Source organism: Mus pahari, chromosome 11 (assembly GCF_900095145.1).
Source record: "Mus pahari chromosome 11, PAHARI_EIJ_v1.1, whole genome shotgun sequence".
NCBI lineage: Eukaryota > Metazoa > Chordata > Mammalia > Rodentia > Muridae > Mus > Mus pahari.
The window spans coordinates 27,697,564-27,723,999 of NC_034600.1; the positions used below are offsets into that span (position 1 = coordinate 27,697,564).

The following is a 26,436-nucleotide window of genomic DNA, read 5'->3' on the forward strand; positions in this document are numbered from 1 at the left end:
AGCTGCTGGATGAAGCCTCTCAGGGCAACCGTGTTCCTGCCAGCAAGCATAACAGTATCATTAATAGTGTTAGGGATTGGTACTTGCCCATGGAATGGGTCTCGAGTTGGGCTGGTTTTTGGTTAGCCTCAGTCTCTGCTCCATCCCCAGTCCCTGAATTTCTTGTAGACAGGATAATTTTTAGGTTGAAAGTTTTGTGGGTGGGTTGATGTCTCTATTGCTCCTCTGGGGTTTCTGCCTGTTAGTTGCTTTTCTAATCCAGAGTCCCAAATGTGGAGTTCCACCAACAAACAGCGTGGTCAGGCAGGCCAGTTACTGCAGTAAGCTACTCCCCACTACCAACTATGTTTTAATTACATTCTGTTGCTATGAAGAGATGCCATGACCGAGTCAACTTATAAAAGAAAGCATTTATTTGAAGGCTTGCTTACAGTTTCAGAGGGTTAGCCCATGATTATCATGGTAGAGACCTTGCAGCAAGCAGGCATGGTGAGTAGAAACTGAGTTTACACCTTGATCCATGTGCAGTAGGCAGAGATCTCCAGACTGAGCCTAGCATGTGTTTTGGAAACTTCAAAGCCCATCCCTTGTGGCATACCTTCTCCCAAAAGCCCACCAATTAGGGACCAAACATTCAAATTTATGAGCCTATGGGGGCCACCCTCACTCAAGTCACCACAGTTCCCAAGTTAATATAGGAAATTTGATCATTGAAAGAAAGGAAAGAAGGAAGGACGTGGGGCTGGAGAGAGATAACTCGAAGGTATTTGCTGCTCTTCCAGAGCATTTAAGTTTGGCTCCCAGCACCTACATCTGACAGTTCATAACTGCTTACAACTTCAGCTTCAGAGGATTCAACACCTTCTGGCCTCCACAGTTACCTGAACATACAAGGTGTTGACACACAGATGCACACATACACATAAGTGAAAAATACTTTAAAAGGTGAAAGGAGATACAAATGGCAATTTGTGGTCTATTTTGCATAATTTAATATTGCTACTATTTCTGGTCTATCTAAAATGTGCTGTGTGTCTAATACAGTGCCTTCATATTCCTAATGACATTTCTGTGCAGAGATAGAAAATCTACCCAATGTTTATTTGTAGCCTGAAGAGACTTCATTACCAAAACAATCTTTAAAATGAGCTGAAAAAGACAAATCATGCTTATCCAAACTTACTACAAAACCATATGATTAATTATCTTAACATGGATCAGAATCTAGCTGGTATGTCTGACCCACAGGCCACGGGCTAAATGCACTTGAAGATAGCTATGAATGTGGCCCAACAGCAAATAGTAAACTAACGTCAAACACATTATGAGATTTCTTTTGTGGCTTTGTCTTTAACTCATAAGTGGTAGCTTTGTAGATGACTGGCAGTATCATGATGTCAAAAAGTTGGGCACTGACTTAAGGTTTTACTGCTGTGATCAGATACCATGACCAAAGTGACTCTTATAAGGACATTTAATTGGGGCTGGTTTACAGGGTCAGAGGTTCAGTCCATTATCATCCAGGCAGGCATGGTACAGGAGCTTCTGAGAGTTCTACATCTTCACCTCAAGGCTGTTAGGAGAAGACTGGCTTCCAGGCAGCTTGGATGACTGTCTTAAAGACCACACCCACAATGACACACCTACTCCAACAGGGCCACACCTTCTAATAGTGCCATTCCCTGGGCTGAGCATATACAAACCATCACAGGCATCCAGGAAGGAAATACCTAAGGTCATCATGAAAACTTGGCAAAATGTTCACAGCATTCATTCTGGCAGTCATTTATTAGGTGTAACTCCACTTTCCAGGCAGTAAAAGAAACAAATTCAACATGAAAATTGGCAGGTTTACTGCATTAAAACACTTCATAGAGCAAGAAGAGCTTATAATTAGAAAAACACTTTCATTTTTCTAATAATATCCACTTTATACAGAGAATTTCTAAAACCTAACTACAATATTAAAAATAGTTCAGCAATGGACAAAGGACTTAGTGATGATTTTAAGTAGTCTTGAAGGTCAGTGTGTAAGGAGACAAGCTTAGAGCCACAGGTGTAGTTAACCACAGTTGAAAGGAGGGAGAAATGCTATGCTGCCATTTTACACAAGATGAAGTGTCTGGAGCTTGTTGGTACAACAATGTGTGCGTTCGTGTCTGTGTGTGTGTGTGTGTGTGTGTGTGTGTGTGTACTGAATTGTGCACTTAAAAACGTTCATCTTGATTCATATTTCAAAACAGGAATCCACAAACATGCTGGAATAAAAGATTTCTTTTATTGTATTACTGATATAAAATATTTAAGAGTAAATGAAAAAAGGTTAACATTCTATGCAGTTGTATTTCTGCCGTTAACAAGACCCTATTTAAGTACTGTGGGGAAGGTCAGATAGGAAATGCTGAGATCAACACTGTGTAACAAGAAATAAAAGAAATAGATTGCTATTCTTCAGCCTGAGTACACAGGGGAGAAATTGTCGGAGGACAAAATCAAAGTGGTTAGAAACCTGTGTCATCAATCTAAGTCGTCCCCAGTCCACTGGATGAGGATTTTTGTTTTGTAATCCTGTGTAGAGATTATGGATGGACGAGATACTCAGGGTTGACAAAAAATACTGGTCTTTAAGAGGTTTTGTTTCCTTCATTGACTTGACACTAGCAACTTGTGACAATAAGTATGAAGCAGCAGCAGCAGGAGACCCTTGGGAGTCTGACCTCTGCAGGCCTAGGTATCAGAGTCCAGGGTATTACAGCTTAGCTTGAGATCTGAGGGTCAGGGCCTGCACGGGCTTTTCTTTGTCCTTATAGTATTTTACCAGCTCTGACTCTCCCTTACCCCTTCCCTCTTTGTCTTTCCCTCATTGCCCCAACCCTTTCATTTCCTATCTTTTTCCTGCCCAGTTGCACCTAGCTGTTCAGCTAGTCCTTTGTCAGTCTGCCAGGACTTCCAGTACCTGCCTTTGTCTAAGAGTCTGAAGTACATCACCAGGATGCCTGGAGGACATGCTAGGGATAGGCACATGAATCTGGAATTGAATCCCGGATCCTTTTCTAACCAGTATTGTGACTCTGAATACAGTGTATAAAATCATCTGTACAATGAGGATAGCAAAGGAGTCAGGAACAACACTCATTGTACTAGTCCAAAGGAACCCTACCCTCTTTACCTTCACTGTTGCTTTTCCCATTGTATTATTTTTTCAGTGATGCTTTCTGGAATAAATGTGTTAAAACATACTATTTAAAAAGATTTTTGGAGTTTTTTAATTATGTGAGGGTGGGGTATGGCATGTTAGTGCAGTGTCACTGGAAGCCAGAATAAAGTGTCTAGTTCCTGAAGCTGGAGTTAGGATGGTTGTTGACTACTGAAGCATCTGTCCAGCCACTCATATCCATTGCTCTCTTAAGATACAGCATCTTGCTTCCCATAAAGACTGTCTTCATATAACATGGGTCCCAGGCTGGTTGATGGTGCAGTTCAGCTGCTTGGGCTTTTTAGAATTTCCATTTCAGAAAAAGTCCTATATTTTGATGTTAATATTTTTGTATTTTCTCTTTTCCCTTAATTTAAACCATGACTAGGTAATTTTTGACACCATATGGAAATGTTTGCCTTTTTCTTTGCTGTGTTGCTTGCTAGTGATCATTAATAGGAAAAAATTAATTATTTAAAGAAAATGCTTTACAATTTTAAATCCAATATTTGGCATATTTATATGCCATTTTTAGGGCTTAGATAGGTTAATGATGCAAAATGATAGTTAAATCTATCTTCCATATAGTTAAACTATCAAACTCGCCTAGTAACTTTAAGATAAGTAAGTTTGTAGACAGTTCTTCTATTTTATTAAGTTCATAACTTTGAACTGTGTTAATTATGATATTCTGAAGTCTAAAAATCCCAAGCACATAGGATAAAGGAATTAGTCTAAAGGTTATGATAGTTCTTTGACCAATAGTAACCCCTGTCAGTTTTTCAGGCATACAATTTGAGTAGTATACTAATGACTCCCTCTACTGGACAAAAGAGCACTGTCAATTTTTTTATTTTTATTTTTTTGTTTGGAGGTTTTCATTTGTTTTTGACATTGTTTTTTTGTTTTCTTTTTGTAAGGATTGAATGTTTTAATATAATGTAGGCATAATCTCATTACTATGATATTTAGAGAGAAATCATGTCTTATATTTGTATATAATATTTGTAATGTGTAATGTAATATATCCCTAGCCAGCTGTCATTTTAAACTCGCAAAGCTGAGAAAGAAGTTTTTGTTTCAGGACAGTGAACGGGGGACTTTTTTTTTTTTAACTGAATCACTTTACATTCCATTCACTGCCTGCCTCCCGGGCACTCCCTCCAACCTCACCCCCTTTCCCTTCTCTGAGCAGATAGGGCCCCCCCCTACCCTGACACATAAAGTCTCTTCAAGGCCAGGCACTTCCTTTCTCACTGAGGCCAGACAAAGCAGCCCAGCTAGAACACATCCCACAGACAGGCAACAGCTTTAGGGATAGCTCCTGCTCCAGGTGTTAAAGATCCACATGAAGACCAAGCTGCACGCCTGCTACATATGTGTGGGAGGCCTAGGTCCAGCCCATGTATGTTCTTTGGTTGCTGATTCAGACTCTGAGAGCCCCAAGGGTCCAGGTTAGTTGACTCTATTGGGCTTCCTGTGGAGTTCCTATCGCCTTTGGCCTGCCATCCTTCCCCTATTCTTCCATAAGAGATCCCAAGCTCCATCCATTGTTTGACTGTGGGTCTCTGCATCTGTCCAAGTCAGCTGCTGTTTGTGCCTCTCAGAGAACAGCCATGCTAGGCTCCTGTCTGCAAGAATAACAGAGTATCATTAATAGTGTTAAGGATTGGTGCTTGCCCATGGGATGGTCTCAAGTTGGGCTGGTTATTGGTTTGCCATTCCCTCAGTCTCTGCTCATCCCCTGTGCCTATCTTTCTTGTAGACAGGATAAATTTTGGGTTGAAATTTTTGTGGGTAGGTGGTGTCTCTATTGCTCCACTGGGGTTCCCGCAAGGCTGCAGGAGGTGGCCTCTTCAGGTTCCATATCCCCAATGAGAGGGGGACTCTTTTTTTTTTTTTTTCCTTTGTATTGAGTCTTTGTGAATTTCACATCATGTACCCCAGTCGCTCTCATCTCTCGGTCCCTCCATATCCACCCTCTGCCTTGCAACCTCCCCTGAAAGGGGTGGGAGGTATCCTAAAGCAAATATTGTGAAAAGGAAAGGCATCCCTTTGGTAACTATTTATATTCTGGGTGAGTGGTCGGGGGTAGAATTTGGGATTTTCAAAATACTCATGGGTAGGTGATTAAAGGTTGTGAGTTCAGTTTCTTTCATGTGGGAAAATGAATGAGATTAAAAGACCACTATTCCTTTCAAGGATTAGCCCCAAAGCAGCACTTGTGAGTATAACACTGTATTGTTATATCAACTGTAATTTCTCCCCATTTTCTTCTACCTCTACTATATTCTTCCCTCTTAAAAAAAAAAATCCAGATATTTCAAATTCAAATTAATGTTGCTTTGATTGTTGTATACAAAATTACTATTCATTTAGAATTTTTACTTGTCTAACAAAGTTTTTCATTTCATATTGACATCTTTGGTAGATTTGACCTGAAAGAAATAGAAAATCAATTTAAAGTACAATGTTTATGTATTAAAATGACTGTCTAGCTATTCCTTTAATATGTGATTGTTTTATTCTGCAGCTCCCATTTTTGTTAAAACTATTATAGTTAACAGATCTAAAACAACAAATCTTCATTATTTAAATTGAATAAAAATGAAATTAGGATTTGTTTGTTTACTAGACTGATTTTCATAATTTATCATGGAATTTATTTAAGGGAATTTATTAAAGTTAAGACAAATACTCTAATCATAATGAACATTCATGTGTTATTCATGATTTAACATATATTTCACCAATATTGTAATAGAATCTGGTTTTATCATGTCCTTGTAATAAAATGGTATTGCCTGTTTTAAGATACTGGAACTTGGAGAAAGAGAGGCTCTAAAAACTGTAGTGTGAGAAACCTTTAGTAAAACTTTTCCTTGTTTGATTACAAGGCCTTCAAAAGTATCACTAACATTTACTTGCTCTGTACAAGACTTCGGGTGTGAGCAAGTAAATGAGAAGAGTGGATACATTTGCATTTCAAGGCCAAGTTGTTGAATTTTGAATATTTTTTAAATGTCTGTAATTTGTATCTTTTAAATTGGACTGTAAATTGTAGAGAGCTGTTTTATTTCATTTCTGCTTAGAAATGACTCTCATAGATATCTGAGATACTTAATTTCTGAAAGTCTTTAGATTTTGTTGTCTTTTTTTATTTCTAATTTTCAGTCTTTGGCAATTACCAAACCCATTCTATTAAAATGTAGAAATACTAAACTTACAAGTTAGCATTCTTGTGAAAACAGAAGAAAAAAACTCAAACAGCTTTAAGGGCAAGTGGAGTACCTATAGGTAAAGTTTCACTGTAGCATTATATTTAAGCTTCACTGACTGTAGAGGGAAATCATTGACTTTCCTCTAAAGAACAAAAGTACATTTACACTATTCCTCCTACAGCTCTGACATTTTCATCTTCATTGAAGCCCTTCCCCAGTTTCTGCTCAGCACCATTCTCTTTCCTTGTGAATTTGACCACTATTGATCCTACGGTTAAATAATTTGTTTTACCTGTTAGTGCAACATGTAGCATTCTAAATTACAGTCTCATCAGAGACTTGAAAGGCAATTTTTGCATTAGTGGGTTGGCTATTTCTTATATAAATCCAAATTGGTAATTACTGTTATAATAACCTTACTGATTTTTTCACCCTCTTAAATATTTCTATTTAATATTTTTAATGTAGACTTTACTTTTACTTTTTTAGACTGAATCAGGATATGGATCTGAGTCCAGCTTGCGTAGACATGGCTCAATGGTGTCACTGGTGTCTGGAGCAAGTGGCTATTCTGCTACATCCACATCTTCTTTCAAGGTTTGTGATCATAATGCTTTAAGGAAATGCCATATGAGTATAGTATTGGACATTGTAAGAGCACAACTTATGGTTTTTATTTTTATTTGTGTTTGTGTATATGTGTCTTTATGTCTGTGTGTGTGTGTTCGTGCACACACATGCATCTTCATACATGTCTGCATGCATATGCAGAGACCAATTGGTAGGAATCAGTCCTCTCCTTTCACCATTTGGGTCCCAGGAGTTAACCTCCAGTTGTCCAGCTTGGCAGTAAGCATTTTGATCCTCTGAGCCATCTGACCAGTCCTTGCTAGGTTTTTCTAGGTTTGTTTTTTAAAAGAACTTTTCTACAATGTAATTTATTTGAAGTTGTTATAAAATAAGGGATAAAATCATGGTGTACACAAATAGAAAATGAACACGTTAGATGTTATTACCTTCATTCATTAATGATGTAAGATATGACTTTACAGCTTGGTTCAAAGGAAAATCTGGAGAATATTAAAATGATTTGCTGATGTAAAACTGACCATCATCCACAGATGATCATTAATAATCAATGTTCAGTGGCAGAGCACTTGGCTAATTTGCAAATGTCCTGGGGTTAGCCACCGCACTGCAAAAGTAATCAATGCTTCTGCACATATCAAAGCTTATTTGCATCTCTTGAGACAAAAGTCACATAACACTATTTGATTTCCTATTCAAAGACTTGTCAGATAATTCATATACAATGACAAGGAAAAACTTAGGTGGTCTAACTTCATCTTCCCCTCAGGGTTTCCCTGACAACACTCATCAATACTACTAAATTACATCCAGCAATAATGAATTTGTCCATTTCAAAGTCTGTCTATGTCTCTTCACAGTGTTTTAGAAGATTATCAGGCAGTATTGCTTTCCTATTATCTATGGGTTTGTCAGTTTCAAAGCCCTCTTCAAACCTGTTCCTAGGAGTAGTACCTTGAACTTTATAGCTCTAATTACCCCATTCCCTCCATGCATGGGTGTCAGCCTAAAAGGTGACCAGATATCATAGGGCCAGCAGCCCAGATTTGTTTTACTTTACTCACACACCCTCTCTTTGTGTTTTGCAGAAAGGCCACAGTTTACGTGAGAAATTGGCTGAAATGGAAACCTTCAGAGACATCCTGTGTCGGCAGGTTGATACTCTCCAGAAGTACTTTGATGTCTGTGCTGATGCTGTCTCCAAGGATGAACTTCAAAGGGATAAAGGTTAATTCAGCTATTACCACTATTTTTCACTTGGAGAATGAGTAGATTTAAAGCCTCTAAATCTTAATGAGTGATGTCTTTAAGTAATAAAGGTAATTATAAGTCACTTTTGTCAGAAACTACTAGTATAACCGATTTCAGTGTCCCTGTGACTCGAATACTTTAGTAACATACTAGTTCATTTCTGATTATCCTTACCAAGTGCCATTTAAATAGTACTCTATTGTTGCAGTAGTATCTTGGTAATATTGAGCACCTCACATTATTTCTAAATAATTTACCCCATGAGGTCTGTTAGAAGATCGTCCAGATGTCAAATCAGACATGCGATTAATTTCTCATACTCATTCTCGTTTCTCTTTCCATTTCTCTCTTTAATTTAGCTCTTTTGCTATCTCTCCCTTCCCCCTTCCTCTTTATGCCTTTTTTCCATAGAAAAAGTAAAAAAAGAGAAAGAAAGAAAGAAAGAAAGAAAGAAGTTACATATTTTAAAAAATGTAACTTAATAGATTCTTACTTTAAATGAAAAATTTGTTATCTTCCATTAGCTTTTTTTTTTTTTCCTTTTTTTTCAAACTGGGTTTCTCTGTGTAGCCCTGGCTGTCCTGGAACTCACTCTGTAGACCAGGCTGGACTCGAACCCACAAAGATCATCTGCCTCTGCCTCTGAGTGCTGAGATGTAAGGCATGCACCACCACCACCCAGCTCTTCTCTCTCTCTCTCTTTTTTTGTTTTTCGAGACAGGGTTTCTCTGTATAGCCCTGGCTGTCCTGGAACTCACTTTGTAGACCAGGCTNGCCTCGAACTCAGAAATCCACCTACCTCTGCCTCCCGAGTGCTGGGATTAAAGGCATGCGCCACCACACCCGGCTCACCCAGCTCTTAATTAGCTTTTAATTTGAGGCTTAAAGTTATTTCCCCTCTGTTAGTGCTGAAGATATTGTTGAAGTCAACACATGTTCAGCTGTTCTCTTAATCCCATCAAGGTGAGAATGAGCTCTCAGTATTAGCAGCTAGCACTGCACCCACCCCTAGTGTAAGTGCATTGCAGGGCATGGCTGCGTTTCTTGGCCTTATGAAATATGTTTGACTTCAATTTTTTTTGTCTTTTTTTGTGTTTTGTTTCCTTTTTCTCCTTCTGTATTAACATTTTATAATTTATTTTTTTCTCCTTTGTTCATCTTGTAGCTATAACTCTGTTTCTTTAATGGCGAATTTAGGCTTATGGTTTACATATGTAACTTACCCCAAGTCTACCTTCAAAGTAATACTATAATAGCACTTCATGTACGATAGTCAAAGCTGCTAGTAGTGTATTTCCTTTTTGCTCCACTACTGAGGCAAGACTGTTCTGAATTTCTAGCCAGCTCCCTGTGAGGTTTCTCATTCTGCACTGTAGGAATAAAGTAACTTTCCTTACCCTCCCATGTAAGAACTGGGTACCACTCCCTGGAATCTTTCAGAAGGATTGTCCCTGCTATTAGTACTACCATTTCTCTTTTAAGTACTAAAAACACCTGCTGGATTATGGTGGTTTCCATGTAGTCCTGTCCTTGCTATTTATCTCCCTGTGGAAACCATTGTGCGTTGTCTCAGCTGCAACTCATCTCAGGAGTCTCCCAGGTTTCCTGTCTTTAATGCACAGGCAACTGGAGAAGTCATAGAGCTCATATCATTTGTTTCCAGCTCTTGAGGATCACTCTTTTTTACTGTTATCTAGTATCCAGTGTCCATTGTCTTGTAGATTCTGCCCATGTTTTAGAATAGAATTTATGATAAAGAATAAATTCAGTCCCTGTTATTCACCTAGCCAGGAGCAGAAATTTTGTCCATTAGCTACAGCCCCACCCCCTCTTTATATTTTAAATAGCTCACTGAGGGAACCTGTCTCAAAAGATTCTACAGAGAGTGATTGACCTTCTCAAGCACACAGGCTCAGAAATAGAGTCTTGTTTAGCATGAGTGAGGCATCAGGTTCAATTCCTATGCCTGAAAAAATGGGGGGGGGGGCGGCAATAACAACAACTTGAACGCTGTTTAATTTGTTCCTATGTAAAATGAATAATGGACTAAATTTATCCATTACCATAAATCTTTAAAAGTGGACAAAATCTATGAGACACTGGACGCTACTTCTCAGACAACAGTAGAAGACAACACACTCACATAAGTGCATGCACACAGACTCTATCACTGAATAGTTCTATCAAGTGCCTAGAAGATCATATTCCAAAGGAGACGAAAGATTGCTCTTAGCAACAACAACTCTTGTTTCCATCAGTTTCATATATAATTAGGTTTTAAAAACAAAAGGTTGAAAATCCCTATTTGGTTCTGGTAAATGATTAGGTAGAGGATATTAAACCTAAGAAACATTGGAATTTAGTTTAAAAATTCAATTTCCTATAAGTGACTTTCCATAATTTTGAAAAGTCACTAAGCAAGTATACAAGGTGAGATTAATCTTTCAAAAATAATTACTTGCAGGTGATTGTAAAGTTAATTAGAGTGGTTAAAGACTAAAGACAGGGAAAAGCCTGAAGTGAATCATTCTAGTAATCTGAGAGTCAGTGATGAGCCTCTGAATCAAGCATGAAGAACAGAGAGAACTCAGTTAAAGGGAATGTCGTCATGATTCATTCTTCTATTGTCTTATACTATTTACCATGAAGTTTTTTGGGTACTTGATATTATCTGTTACAATTTTGTAGTGTGTGTGTGTGTGTGTGTGTGTGTGTGTGTGAACTATGCAAAACTATTAAGCCAAAATGGCTTAAGTAAGTTTTATTTTCTCCCAGTTGTAAAAGCAGTGTTGGCAGTATTGACTTCTCCCAAAGGTGGGGAGTTAACGTCCTTTTCCAGGACTGTCGCTGGCATATAAGCTCTGTCTTCTTGTAGCATCATGTCTGCACTTGTATTTCCAGATATGCTCCTATAATGACAAAGTCAGATTAGGCTCCTCCTGATGACTTCATAGTTACTTAATTGCCCTGTACCGTCACATTCTGAGGTAGTGGCAACACGGATTTCAACATAGAAATTGGAGTAGTTGGAGAGAAATATTTACTTCATTGGTATCTTAGAATATTCAGATATTGAGAAATTGCTCACTGATTATTCAAATCATATAGAAGATCTTAAGAAAAAAATAATTTATCATGCTGTCTCAATATATCAGAAACAAATAGACACATGTTTTTGACCTTTCAGGATGCTGTCATCTAAATTCACAAGCCATATTACTTCTAATTCATCTCATTTCATTGATAGCTGGCTGTCACTGCTTAGAGATGGTGGGACCTGGGAGAATTGTGCTAATAAATGATGTGGACTATACAGTCTCATGCAACAGTCAGCTTTATTCAGAGCATCAGACAGTTTATACTCTGAGGGTTAAGAGTGGTCACATGAGTAAGGTTTTCATGAGTTCAAGCTGTATAATCACAAGAAAAAGCCACACAGGTGGCAAAAACGTATTTTTCCATGGAAGCATATAAAGGATAGTTTAAACATTTAATTGAATAACATCAGCAAGCAATATTGAATAACCTGGAGTAAACTCTCTCCTATCTGCTATACCTGGAGGAGCATGAAACCACATTCCAAGAACAATTCCATGTTTTAAAGAAACTGAGGTCACAAGAGTAATTGTTTTCTTGGAATGTCCTCACAAGCACTCAGGATTGTTCTCACACAACTGCATCCCTGGACATTGCCCTAACACTGGCCATTGGCAATCACAAGCTTTATTACACTCTTAATTGCTAATATTGTCTCAGATCATAGACCCAACATATATGTCTATATGTGTGCATATTTGTGTATTTAGGTTATAGAATAGCTACAGAGATGTAGAATACCTCTGTACTCAAAGGTGCCTTACTAAAGGTAAAGGTAACACAAATAGAAAGAAAGTCACTGTAAGTAGTTAGATCATTTACTGAGGAGGAACCCAGTTGAAGAACCACTGGGAGGCCCTCAGAGCTAGGCTATAGGGCCAAGTTGTAGAGTTGCAGTGTTTGTGTAGCTGCAGGATTGAGTTAAGGGACCAGTTCCAGGTGGCTAGGTCTGGACAAAGACTAAGACTTTGTAGGCTCCTGTCAGTTATTGGAGAAATGAAGCTAGGCAGAAGTCTTCAAGACACCTTGTCATTGCCTGTCTTTCTGCACCTTAGCTCATTCTGCAGGGAGGAAGAAGCTGCCCAGCTCATGGTATTAGCTTTTTAATGGGGTCCAGAGGAAGTTGCACCTTTCGTTGATAAGTTCATGGGCCTGGTTTTTCTGTGTGTTCCCATCTGATCCCAGTCTCCTTTTGATGTGTTTGTGTGTAGTACTGTTTTACTTGTCAGTATAAGGTTTTATCTTTCTGTTTCTCATTGTTGTGTGGGACAGGTGATATCTGCATACATAGTTGAGATGCAGAGTCATGCTGCATTTGCTCTCAAAATGGAGCCAATTGCTGCTTTGCAAAATGCAGTCATCCAGGTAAAGGGACTGCCTGAAAATCGCTGTGGCATGCAGTCTGGAATAGCTTTAAGGGGCACATCCTAGTCTATATGATACCATGTATCCTAGTCTATATGATACCGTGTATCCTAGTCTATATGATACCGTGTATCCTAGTCTTACTGAAACAGAACATTGGGTGGAACAGAGGGAGAATTTAAAATTATATTTTTTATCAGATGAGTCTGGATGACATTTTTAGTAGAAATAGAGCGTAGTTTTTAGTAAACAAGCCTTCTGAAGGCCATAGGGGAAAACATACAGAGGCCATTTAAATTTTTCAAGAGAAACCATCTTTCAAATCATGAGACTAGATAAAATCTAGAGTAAATATAATGAAATATCTGTTGTTGTAGGAAATCCTAGCTAGAGAAGTAGATAATAAACTTAATTTTCATTAATAAGATTTTTTTAAAATACAGGGAGATGTGAAACCATCCTGGTAAATGAAGTAAAGATCTTAAAAGGTACTTTCAGGTACCTTCCAGTCATCCTTATAACATTTGCCAGAGAACTAATACAAGAATGGTTTCATAATGACTTCAATGGCTAGCATAAATCACTGTTCTCTGAGAGCAAATATGCAAGGTAAATTAATGTGATAAAAAGTTACAGATTTCATTTATTTGGTAGTATATATATTTGTCTAAAGCCAACATAAAATCTAAATTTTTTTCTCCTATTAATGCTTTCTGTGAAGAGCATTATTGTAAGTGTGTCATTAATGGGTTTCTTAACAAATTATCAACAAGGTGATAAAAATTAGTAAAATCTGAGAGCATATTTAATTTTGGTACAAAAGTATATTGAATACTTAGAAGGATAAAAGGAAAAGTTAGATAATATCATTCAGCTGCATAGAAATCAGTACACAATGTTATACAAAGTAGCAGCTTGCGATTTGAAAATGTAGCAAAATTTTTATGGGCAAATAAGGTATTTTTCTTACCCTTGGTCAAGAAAGATTAAAACAATCTCTCTGAAATGTAGAACCTGCAGTAAAGAAAGACAGACGATTTGTAAGATAATAATAGTGTAGAAAGATATTCTATTCCTTCTGTAGAAAAGCCCTCAAAATATAAATCAGGGTCCCATAGTGTGGGTCATATCGCTGTGAAGAGACACCATGACCATGACAACTCTCATAAAGGAAAACATTTCTGCAAATACAGAAATAGTCGATTCAAGAATTTCCAGAGGCTAGAGAAAGTATCTCTCATTTTTACAGTTGTCAGTTTTTTATTTTGGTTTTATCTGCATATGTAAGAAGGTATATGGGCACACGTGTCCCATAGTGCCTGTGTTGAGGGAGTTATCTACTTTCATCATATGGGTTCGTAGGATTGAACTCTTGTAGTCAGGCCTGGCGGTAAGTGCTTTTACTTTGCTAGACCATTCTAGGACTAGTAGAGAGTCATAAAATGACCCTACTAAAAGTAGAAAGAGATAAGACTTAATAGTAACCATCAATTCCACAAATGACAATATATTTTTAAAGTAATATATTTAATAACATTCAATAACATAGTTACAAAGTGTATCTTGAGAACCAATGAAAACACAGAAGATGGATAAGAGCTTATACTTGGTTGAATGTAAGAATAAGCCAGTTCTTTTTATAATATCTTTAAATATTTTTTATTTAGTCGTAGAAGATGATGAAGATGACTTCCCTACAACTCGTTCTGATGGTGACTTTTTGCACAATACCAATGGCAATAAGGAAAAATGTAAGTAATAACTTTTCTCCCTCTATTGAATGAAGTATACTTTGTAAAGTTGCTATATGTCAAAAAATAATTTCTAACTAATTTTCAAAAGCAATGGAATTCCTGAAATTTGAAGTTAAAATATCTTTGAAGAAAAGTTATAAAAGGTAAAATACATATTCTGGTATCATGTTAATAATGACTTGCTGACTAGCTAAGGCAGGTTCTAAATGCCAAATATTAATCTCATTTCATGAGTATTGGCAAAGTTGTTAGCACTAGAAGAGTTTTATTCTTAGCTAGAAAGTACCATTGGGGATTTGATTTCAGTGTTTCATTTGAGTGTAATTTCTCTGTGTTTAGTTTACTCTTCTACACTTGATAAATTGGTGTTGTAAGTATTTGATGAGTTATTAAAGGAAACTTCTTGAAGAATCACAATTTTTTTTATTAATATAAACTATAAATTATATACTCTTCTTAACACCTACCAAAAAAATCTAAAGTGGATTCCTACTTTTTTAAGATGAATGAAAGTTTTGTGAAATTTTAAGTATTTATTTTTGCTGAAATTATAAAAGGATATAAAGTAAAAGTCTAGCAGGAACATTTCATTGTTTTTTTGAGCTGTTTTATACATGTAATCTTCTGTTTCATACTAGAGTATCCCATTATTGATGCTAAAATTAACTGCTTTTATCTCCCCATATTTCCCTTCTTTCTTTCTTATTTCTTACTTCATTTTAACTCCTTTCTTCCTTACAGTGTACTTCCCCATCCTTGTGCAAAATTCTAACTTAATATTAAAACTTACTATAAAAGTTGTCTTTGTAATTTCAAACTAGAATCTTGAAGCCTATAAAGTCATCCAGTATCTTTATAGTATTAAAGGACTCTTTGGGATGTTTCTTTGGGTTATTTAATGTCACAGTGAATAATATGATGTAATAGAAAAGGTAATTTATTTGAAGTTTAAAAAAAAATCATTAAAATTAAAACAGCCTAATCATTCCTCCCACGTATACTCAGCCATGCCGCTTACTTTCCCAAAAGAGAGTAGATTCTTTTCTTTAGAATTAAAGTGGAGGTTTCGAGATTCATGAATACTGGGCATGGCAAAAGGTAACTGTATCGTGCTATCAAGAAAGTAATTAATGGAGCTGGTAAGATGGCTCCTGTCTCAGTTGGGTTTCCATTGCAGCCGTGAAACACCATGACATAAAAGGAAGTTTGGAGAGGAGAGGGCTTATTTGGCCAACACTTACACTGTGCATCATCAGGAAGTCAGGAAAGGAACTCAAACAGGGATGGCAGGATCTGATGCAGAAGCTATGGAGGGGTGCTGCTGACCGGCTTGCTTAGCCTTTTTTGTTGTTGTTTGTTTGTTTTTTATAGAATCCAGGACCTCAATCTGAGGATGGTCCCAATAGATTGAGTACTCCCTAATCACTAATTTAAAAAATGCCTTAGAGGCCTGCCTGTAGATCTGTTTTCTTAATTGAGATTTCTGCCTCTCAGTGATTTTAGCTTATATCATAAAACTATCCAGCAAGGCTCCTTTAGTAAAGCCCTTGCTCCATAAGCATGGGGACCTGCTTGATCCTCAGCACCCAGCTAAAAGCAAGTCACAGCAGTTTGTACCTGTGATCCTAGCGGGGGGTTGGGGGTGGAGTAGACATCCCTGTGCATGTTGGTCACATGGTCATGTGTGCTCTAGGTTCAGTGGCCTTACCCCCAAAAATAAGGTAAGAAACGACTGAGGAAGACAGTCAGCATTGAACTCTGGCCTCCATGTGCACCCAAATGCACACATATTACACACACAAACTTTTATACACACAGAAAAAATGAATTAAGTAGAATTATATGTAGTTTTTGTTGAGCTCTGACTGTCACTCTCCAAGAACCCTGATACCATAGTTTACATACTGGAAGTGCAGCCTCATCCCTTCCTTGTAGCCTTTCCCAGAACACCCATCTAACAGAACTTTCTGACATAAAATCAAAAGACAACTCTGGTAGAACTGAATAGCCAGGCTGGAGAGATGGCTCAGCCATTAAGAGCACTGACTGCTCTTTCAGAGGTCCTGAGTTCAATTCCCAGCAACCACATGGTAGCTAACAACCATCTGTAATGAAATCCGATGCCTTCTTCTGGTGTTTGTAAAGACAGCAACAGTATACTTACATAAAATAAATAAATAAATCTTAAGGAAAAAAAAACCTGAATAGTCATAGAGAAAGCACTCTATGAGTAGAGCTGTGGGGATACTACCAGCAGAAAGCTCCAGCAGATCACTCTTTTTTTTTTTTTTTTTAATTATTTATTCATTTAATGTATGAGTGCACCGTTGCTGTCTTCAGACACGCCAGAAGAGGGCATCAGATCCAATTTCAGGTGGTTGTGAGCCACCATGTGGTTGCTGGGAATTGAACTCAGGACCTCTGGAAGAGCAGTCAGTGCCCTTAACCGCTGAGCCATCTCTCCAGCCCCCCAGCAGATCACTCTTGAAGCCCACCAGCTAAGATAGTATGATCTATACAAAGAAACTTTTAGGTGTATAGCTCAGGACAGAGCACTTATCTTTGTCTAGTATGCAAAGACCCTAGATTTAAGCACCAAATTGCAAAAAGAAACATTTTTAAAAATTTGTATTCCAAATGTTGCCCTCCCCTTCCTGGTCCCCCCTGCTAGAGTTTTTCACCCCATCTCCCCTCCCCTTTGCCTCTGAGGGGGTGCTCCCTCCCTACCTCAACCTCCCTCCCCAATCCCCCTTCCCTAGGGCTTCAAGTCTTAACAGGGTTAGGTACATCTTCTCCTGCTGAAGACAGACAAGGCAGGCTTCTGCTATATATGTGCCAGGGGCCATGAACCAGCCCATGTATGCTCTTTGGTTGGTGACTTAGTCTCTGAGAGCTCCTAGGGATCCAGGTTAATTGATACTGTTGGTCTTCCTATGGGGTTGCCATCCCCTTCAATTCCTTAAGTCCTTCCCCTAACTTTTCAATAGGGATCACCAACCTCAGTTCAATTGTAGGCAGTCAGCTGCTGGTAGAGCCTCTCAGAGAACAGCCATGCTAGGGTCCTCTCTCCAAGCACATGGCATCAGTAATAGTGTCAGGGTTTGGTGCCCACCCATGGGATAGATCCCAAGTTGGGCCAGTCACTGGATAGCCTTCTGTCTCTGCTCCATTTTTGTTTCTGCATTTCTTTTAGACAGGAATAATTCTGGGTCAAAAATTTGAAGGTAGGTTGGTGTCGTTTTCAGAGTTCCCCGTACAGGCCACCAGTTGCCGTTTTCAGAGTTCCCTGTATGGGCCACCAGATGTCGGGCGCCCCACACTCCGTCCTGCAAAGGTGGGGCAAAGATGACACGTGGAGGCACGGACTGGGTTTGAGCAGCTTCTGCAGCTTCCCGCTGCAGCTTCCTTTATTCTCTTTCAGCTTCTGCCTCAGCTCTATTCTCTCCCCCTTATTCTCCTTTATTCTGGGGGATCATACAATTTATCCCCCTCCACCCTCTGCACTCATCTCTCATCACTCTTCATCATCCAATCAGCATTCAGCATGCTCTGTACAAGAGCCATGCACGCAGACAGGGTGGGTGTTGATAGGCCAGTGATTTAATATCATGCTGTATGAAGCTATGCGTCAGGTGGGCAGCACATGATCATTCAGGTGCGCATAATCAGGTTTTTTGGAAACAAGCAAGGAATCATGGGGTTTGATAATGAGCCAGGGCGCTGTCTTGGCTGCCGCTTCCCACATCTCCCCCTTTCTGTTTAATCAAAATGTTGGGGGGGTGGCTGTAAAAAGAGGGTCGGTAAAGCACCCGTTTTAGGCCATAAGGCTTGCATCCATGTCCAGCACCCAGTTACTAGGCCTTTTTTAGGTCCTAGGTGGGCAAGGGCTCTGTCTTAGGCTATGCGAGGGGTGTCCCGCAATAATCCCGTCATTGAATCACCTTGCAGCCCAAAAAGGGGTGTGCATCTGGCTCATGGCACCTCAATATTCCCGTCATGGGTGACTTCACAGCTTATGGCCCTCAGCCACTATTAGGAGCCAAAGATGGGGAGAATTACCTGACTCTATAGCCGCCACAGCTTGAATCAACAACCGTTTATCGGCCTGCACCCATCTGTGCATGCGTATCATCCACCACAGCATACCATCACATACAGCACACAGCAAAAATCCCCAGAAGGCCATCCCTCCCCAATCCTTGAGGAAGCTGAAGGTCCCCTGGATCATCTTCAACCACTACTGAGCAGTGGCAATCTCTACATGGGTGTTATTCACTGCAACAATGGATGCCCATAATTCTTTTAACTTGTTATCGAAATCATGATTCCAATTTCCTAATAACATGGATCCAAATTTGTGGGACAAATGAGCTGCGCAAGAAAAATTCTGATACTGCACAAAGGTTACACAAATTCCTGACATACGGGTTACACTTGACACAAAGACTAATTGCTCTAGAATGTCTGTCTGCTCTTGGAGCAAATCCACTCTCTGATATACTAATAAGATTCCAGTTTTCAGCTGAGAGTAAATCTGGGATAAGCACTAGCATCCACTGACTGTAACTCCACAGCTTGTGCAGATGGGAAGGGAACAGGTGGATATCGTTGCCCTTGCTGATCTTGAAACACTGGGAAGGCACCAACTTCTCAAGGCCAATTTTGCCATACCGAAACATGGTGGCTGCGCTTTCCTTCACTTCCTCTTTCCCCTTTATAGGGAGGAGGTATGGGCAAGGGAGGTGCCGAGGGTTCAGGCGGCCTTCCTCGCCTGAAACTCAGATATCATGCTAGTCATTTCATCTCTACTGTCAAATGATTCATCTGAACTTCCCTCCTCACTCTCTTGTTCTTTAGCCTCTTTTCTTTTTTGCTGACTTCTCGTTTGCCTTTTTCGGCCACATGAGCCTTTACGACATCGTGGACATTATTTTGGACGTCTCGTGGGAGCTACAGTAGTTGGCCGCGGGCAATTGGGACAATCTCTTTTAAAATGCCCAACCTGGCCACAGGAAAACTTTTTTAACATGGAAACATACTTTCCACTTTTGTCCGCCAGGCAAGACTTAACTAAATTCAAAATTACTAACAGCTACACCAACACCGCTCTTACTTTCATTTTTGAAGCAATCTTCTCCTGCTGTCTTGACTTTTAACTTCGTCCCTATACTGGGAACTTTGACTACGTCCCATAACCCCGGGAGCTTAACTTGTCCCTATACCGGGAACTTTAACTCCGACCCATAACCCTGGGAGCTTGACTTGTCCCTGTACTGGGAACTTTAACTCTGTCCCATTACCCCGGGAGCTTAACTTGTCCCTATACCGAGAACTTCCTCCTAGTGCTAGATTACTTCTCTCTACCACGGAACTCACCCGTAACTCTTGCTTCTTAATTCAGCTGCTCTTTTCAGAGTTCCCCATATGGGCCACCAGTTGTCGTTTTCAGAGTTCTCCGTATGGGCCACCAGATGTCAGGCACCCCATACTCCCTCCCGCAAAGGTGGGGCAAAGCCGACACATGGAGGCACGGACTGGGTTTAAGCAGCTTCTGCAGCTTCCCGCTGCAGCTTCCTTTATTCTCTTTCAGCTTCTGCCTCAGCTCTATTCTCTCCCCCTTATTCTCCTTTATTCTGGGGGATCGTACAATTTATCCCCCTCCACCCTCTGCACTCATCTCTCATCACTCTTCATCATCCAATCAGCATTCAGCACACTTTGTACATGAGCCATGCATACAGACAGGGTGGGTGTTGATAGGCCAGTGACTCATTATCATGCTGTATGATGCTATGAGTCAAGCGGGCAGCGAATGATCATTCAGGTGCGCATAATCAGGTTTTTGGTAAACAAGCAGGGAATCACAGGGCTTGGCAATGAGCCAGGGTGCCGTCTTGGTTGCCGCTTCCCACAGGTTGGCAACCCCATCCCTCCACTGGGAGCCCTGTCTATCAACTAGAGGTCATCTCTTCAGATTCCATCTCCTTACTGTTGGACATTTTGGCTAAGGTCATCCCCATTGAGTCATGGGAGCCTCTCACATTCCAGGTTTCTGTGACTTTATAGAGGTCCCACCCCACACATACACACACACACACACACACACACACACACACACACACACAGACCCTGCCCTCTACCTCCTGCAGCTGCATATTCCCATTCATTCTCCTGGCCCTCTGGGCTTCTCCCTTGTCTCCCCCCCCCAATACCTGATCCTGCTCCCCTTTCCCCTTCCCCACACAAATCACTTCCTCCCTCTGCCTCCCCTATGTTGTTGCCCCTTCTCAGTGGGATTGAAGCATCCTCATTTGGGCATTCCTTCTTGAGTATTCTGTACTTTTTATCTAATATCCGCTTATCAGTTAGTACATACCATGCATGTCCTCTTGGATCTGGGTTTCCTCAGCATATTTTCTCGTTCCATTCATTTGCTTACAAAATTCATGATGTCCTTGTTTTTAGTCGCTGAATAGTATTCCACTATGTACACGAGCCACTACCAGAGAACTTCTACAGCTGATAAACAACTCCAGCAAAGTGGCTGGCTATAAAATTACCTCAAACAAATCAGTAGCCTTTATACAAATGATAAAAAGGCTAAGAAAGAAGTTAGGAAACAACACCCTTCACAGTAGCCACAAATAATATACAATGAAACTAGCCAAGCAAATGAAAGATCTGTATGACAAGAACTTCAGGTCCCTGAAGAAAGAAATCAAAGAGACCTCAGAAGATGGAAAGATCTCCATGCTTATGGATTAACAGTAAAAATGGCCATCCTACCAAAAGCAATCTACATACTCAATACAATCCCCATCAAAATGCCAACACAATTCATCACAAACATGGAAAGAGCAATTCTCAATTTCATATGGAAAAACAAAAAACACAGGATAGCAAAAACAATTCTCAACAATAAAAGAACTTTTGGGAAAATCACCATCCCTGACCTCAAGCTGTACTACAGAGCAATAGTGATAAAAACCACATGATAGTGGTACAGGACAGGCAAGTAGATCAATGGAATAGAGTTTAAGACCCAGAAATAAACCCACACACCTGTGGACACTTGATCTTTGACAAAGCCAAAACCATTGGGGGGTGGGGAGGGAGTATCTTCAACAAATGGTGCTGGTCTAATTGGTGATCTACATGTAGAAGAATCCAAATTGATCCTTTTTTTTTTTTTAATCTCCTTGTACAAAGCTCAAGCCCAAGTGGATCAAGGACCTTAACATAAAACCAGATACACTGAATCTAATAGAACATAGAGTGGGAAAGAGCCTTGAACACATTGGCACAGGGGAAATTTTCCTGAACAGAACACCAGTGGCTCAGACTCTAAGGTCAACAATTGATAAATGGGACCTCATGAGACTGTAAAACTTATGTAAGGCAAAGGACACTGTCAATAGGACAGAACAACAACCTACAGATTGGGAAAAGATCTTTACTAACTCTACATCTAATAGAGGGCTAAAATCCAAAATATACAAAGAACTCAGAAAGTTAGACTTCTAAAAACAAAATAACCAAATTAAAAAATGGGGTACAGAGCCAAACAGAGAATTCTCAACTGAGGACTCTAATGCTGAGAAGCACATAAAGAAATGTTTAATATCCTTAGTCATCAGGGAAATGAAAATCAAAATGACCCTGACATTCCACCATACACCAATCAGGTGACTAAGATCAAAAACTAAAGTGACAGCTAGCACATGCTGGTAAGGATGAGGAGAAAGAGGAATATTACTCCATTGCTGATGGGATTGCAAACTGTTACAACCACTTTCGAAATCAATCTGGCAGTTTCTCAGAAAATTGGAAATAGTTCTACCTGAAAACCCAGCTATATGACTCCTGGGCATATACCCAAAAGACACTCTACCATACCACAAGAACATGTGCTCCACTATGTTCATAGCAGCCTTATTCACAATAGCCAGAAGCTGGAAACAGCTCAGATATCCCTCAACCGAGGAATGAATACAAAGAAACATTTTTTTTTAAGATTTATTTATTTATTATATGTAAGTACACTGTAGTTGTCTTCAGACACTCCAGAAGAGGGCATCAGATCTTGTTATGGATGGTTGTGAGCCACCATGTGGTTGCTGGGATTTGAACTCCGGACCTTCGGAAGAGCAGTTGGGTGCTCTTACCCACTGAGCCATCTCACCAGCCCAAAGAAACATTTTTAAAGCAAATATAACCAATAACTTATAACAAATCCATTAAGAACTATTAGAACTCTAAGCGATCAAGCAAGTTTGTAAAGTGTAAAGCCAGTATATAAAATTATCAGTTATATTTGTATTTGATATGAACAATCTGAAAGTCGTGAGTGTGTATGTGTGTGTGTGCACAAATGCTCATGTGTTCATGTTGGGTGTGTGTGTGTGTTCAGGTATATGAGCAGACCTCCCTAAAGCCAGAAGTGGGTGTTAGATCAAATGGATTTAGACTTACAGGTGATTGTGGGTAGTAAGAACTGAATGAACTCTGAGCCTCTGGAAGAACAGGAAGTTCTCTTAACTATCAAGCCATTTTTCCAGCTCTATTTCTTACTTTTGAGACAAAGTCTTACTGTATAGCCTTGTAAGATAGCCCAGACTAGCCTTGTATTCAGTGATGCCACCATTTTAGCCTCCTGAAGGTTAGAATTCTAGGCATAAGCTACTATGCCCAGCACTCAGGTATATTTTAAAAATGAATCAAGTAGAACTTTGTCACAGCACTGCTTTTATGTTTGTTCTGTGAAATGTCTGAGAACTATATTGCCGAAGCAGAAAATAGGTCAGTAATTGCTCAGATTCAAGGATTTGGGGAAGATGTAGAGCAGTTTCTAGTGACTTGAGAGCTGTAGGAAAATTTGACTGTGCTGCTGCTGTTTATACAACTCTGAATATACTAAAAATCTTAATTTTATGAGTGAATTTCTTGGTATGGGATGTTTATCTTTATAAAGCCATATTTTTGTTTTGTTTTAAAAAAACAACTAAATATGACTATAGATAAAGCTTGGTGGCAGAGAACTTGCCTTGCAAAGCTACAAAGTAATATGCAGCCAAAATAAATGAATAGGATTATATTTTCCAGTATTTAAGTGAATTCCTGCACTCTTTTGCTTGGGCTTTGTAATTTACAATTCCTAGTTAATATGTATGTGTGTCAGGAGTTAATTTCTTCTCATTGCTGAGTGATATTTTTTGGTATGAATACACTACAGTTTGTGTATCCTTTGATGAACAATCGAGGAGGTTTAAGTTTGTGGTATTAGAAATAAAGTTATATAAACATTCATATACAGACCTTCTTATGGGCAGGTGTCTGTTTCATTTCTCTTGAGTTTAAATGTCTGCATTTTTGTAGGAATTATATAGTAGATGGATTTTTAACTTTTAAAGATGTGCAAGTTCCCTCTTATGGTGTTAATTTTGCATTTCTTTAAGATCTAAGCATCTTCTATGCTTGCTGTCTCTTCTTTGTTGAAATGTACTCACATCTTTTGTTCTTCACCCTTGGTTTTTTCCCAGTGTTGAGGCTTCAGACCCATAGCTGTGTTCCTGGAGCTGCGTTCCTTACTAGCTCCCAGTTCTTGTGGGCTATTTGGTGCTTAATTGCTTATTTACTTAATCTATAGTAATTTTAGTTTACTTGGTATGTTAAAGATATAGGTCCATGATCAATATAGGCCATTCAATTCACCCTATTTGTGGCTTATCTTCTTAACAATGTTTTCAAGTTTGAAATTTTGATAAAATACTTTATAATTCTGTCCTTTTCAGACTGCACCCTTACTGTCATGACTACATGCAAGTCTCTTAAGTCACAGTGCCATTATTTTTCTTGTAAATGCTCTATCAGGATGATTACATATTAGCTATAGAATAAGATATGTTCTTGTTTCTATCTTAGGATTCTATTTAAGATCTCTCCTTTAATCCATTTGCTAACCATGAATTAGAATTGTAAACATGATCTACGATTTTGAAGTTCATGCTGCTTTTTAAAATTCTACAGTTCATTTTGTTACAGTTTTAAAATTCTAGACTTTTTAAATTAAAATGTAAAGTATCTAGCTTTGACCTGTGAGAGTGTTGTGAGCATTGTTCCTCCTCCCACTTGACTTACTAGGTGCAGCTCAGCAAGAAGTCAGGAAATAGACTCTAGAAACTGGGTTGTGAGTGTATATTGCCTCAAAGCTTTGCTCACAGCGTAATAGGGTCCGTAATAGGGCCCACAGAAGGAACGGTACTGTGCTCTGATTGCTAGCTTTATAAATGCTTGCTAATCTTAAGTATAGTGAAAACTCTTCATTTCAGTGATTTTCTGTGTTAATTTTCTTTTCAGTATTTCCACATGTAACACCAAGAGGAATTAATGGCATAGACTTCAAAGGGGAAGCAATAACGTTTAAAGCAACTACTGCTGGAATCCTTGCTACACTTTCTCATTGTATTGAACTGATGGTAAAACGGGAAGAGAGCTGGCAAAAAAGACACGACAGGGTAAGACTGTTGCCTTCATTTTTAAAATAAGCATTTTAAGCTTCATGTGTTCATTGAACATTAAAACTAAGCTAATTTCAAAGGGGAAGGACATCTGGCTGGATAGAAATATCAGGTGGTTCACATTTGCCACTTGATCAGAATCTTCAACTCAGTATTGACCAGTGATGTACTCAGTTGTTATACAGCATGCCTTTTCGATTATTTTTAATATAAAATTCTTCAAATATTACAATTGTTTGGTATACAAGTAATGTAACATTTGGCATTAGTGTCTTTTAGTGTATAAAATCTGAGTCTGTTTGTAAGTTATATGAGCTGACCTTTATAAAGTCTGTTACCTGTCACATCATGGCCATTAAGTTTTCTTTAGTCATTTTGATGTCACTTACACACATTATACTGTTCAGATATTTGCCCTATTCTCCATTTTCCCACCTTTATTTACTCATCAGCATTGATAATAGTGTTGTAATATGAATTTCTAGCTTTTAATGAGAACTGTGTTTTACTGAATTTGCTTAGTAGGAAAACTCAGGTTTAAAATCCAGTATTGGTAAAATAACCAAATACTAAAATTAAAACATATCGTAGAAAATCTAATTCTAGCTCAACACCATCATTTTTCAGAAGGAACGAAGTCAAGGACTTGTCCAAAGGTGCTAAGCAACACAGCTGGAGCAGATGGCTCTGTTATGGTCTGCTCTGGATGCCAGACTATTTACTCATCATTCAGAATCATATTCCTCAGAAACTGCTTACAGTGTATGAAGGTCTTTCAGTTTGAGGAAGATACTAAGAAAGCCAGCAACAGCTACTGTTACACCACCATGATGCAGGATTTAAATAGCAATATGTTTTTAAGACTATTCTTCTGTTTTAGAAGAGAGCTCTTCAGGGTTCTCAAGCACAGGTGAGAGTAAGTCATATTAACTAGCAGTATGCAAACCTTACCTGATACATGCACTTCAAGATCCCTGGTGGATGTAAAAAAAGAGTATCAAACGTTTTATGCACTTTTTTTTTTTTTTACAGATTCATACTTATGATTAAGTTTAATTTATAAATTAGGCAAAATGAAAATTAAGCAAGTCAGTATTGATAATTCACGAAAATTTTTTTTTTCAGTAAATGTTTTTTCGATAATTCATAAAATCAAGGAGACAGTGCAATGACATGTGATTTCTTTGATACTGTTTTATTCCAGGGTGTTCTCATGCCCTCTATAAACTAGAAATAGATAATAAACCGGAAATATTCCCTCAAGAAGTGTAAACTCTGTGGAGCACATTAGATATACGATTGTATTAACAGCTATTTGATAGAATTGTTTACTTTTTAAACTGTCAACTCAAGCTAACCAAAATATTTAGAGGTGATCATTCTTTATGGTTATCTATGATAACAATCCCATGTCCTGTAGAAATGTACTTAGCCAGGCATGTTTAGGA

The 26,436-nt window shown here is 38.8% G+C and overlaps 1 protein-coding gene across 2 annotated transcripts in view; it reads left to right on the forward strand.

The window, feature by feature from the left end:
• Cert1 (ceramide transporter 1) overlaps positions 1 to 26,436 on the forward strand; it is a 101,940-nt gene that overhangs the window by 49,234 nt on the left and 26,270 nt on the right. For both annotated transcript variants that reach the window (XM_029543871.1, XM_029543872.1), the window contains exons 4-7: positions 6,907 to 7,014; positions 8,094 to 8,232; positions 14,385 to 14,468; positions 24,828 to 24,985. In XM_029543871.1, coding sequence (XP_029399731.1) covers positions 6,907 to 7,014; positions 8,094 to 8,232; positions 14,385 to 14,468; positions 24,828 to 24,985 — 489 coding nt within the window. The remainder of the gene's footprint in view (positions 1 to 6,906; positions 7,015 to 8,093; positions 8,233 to 14,384; positions 14,469 to 24,827; positions 24,986 to 26,436) is intronic.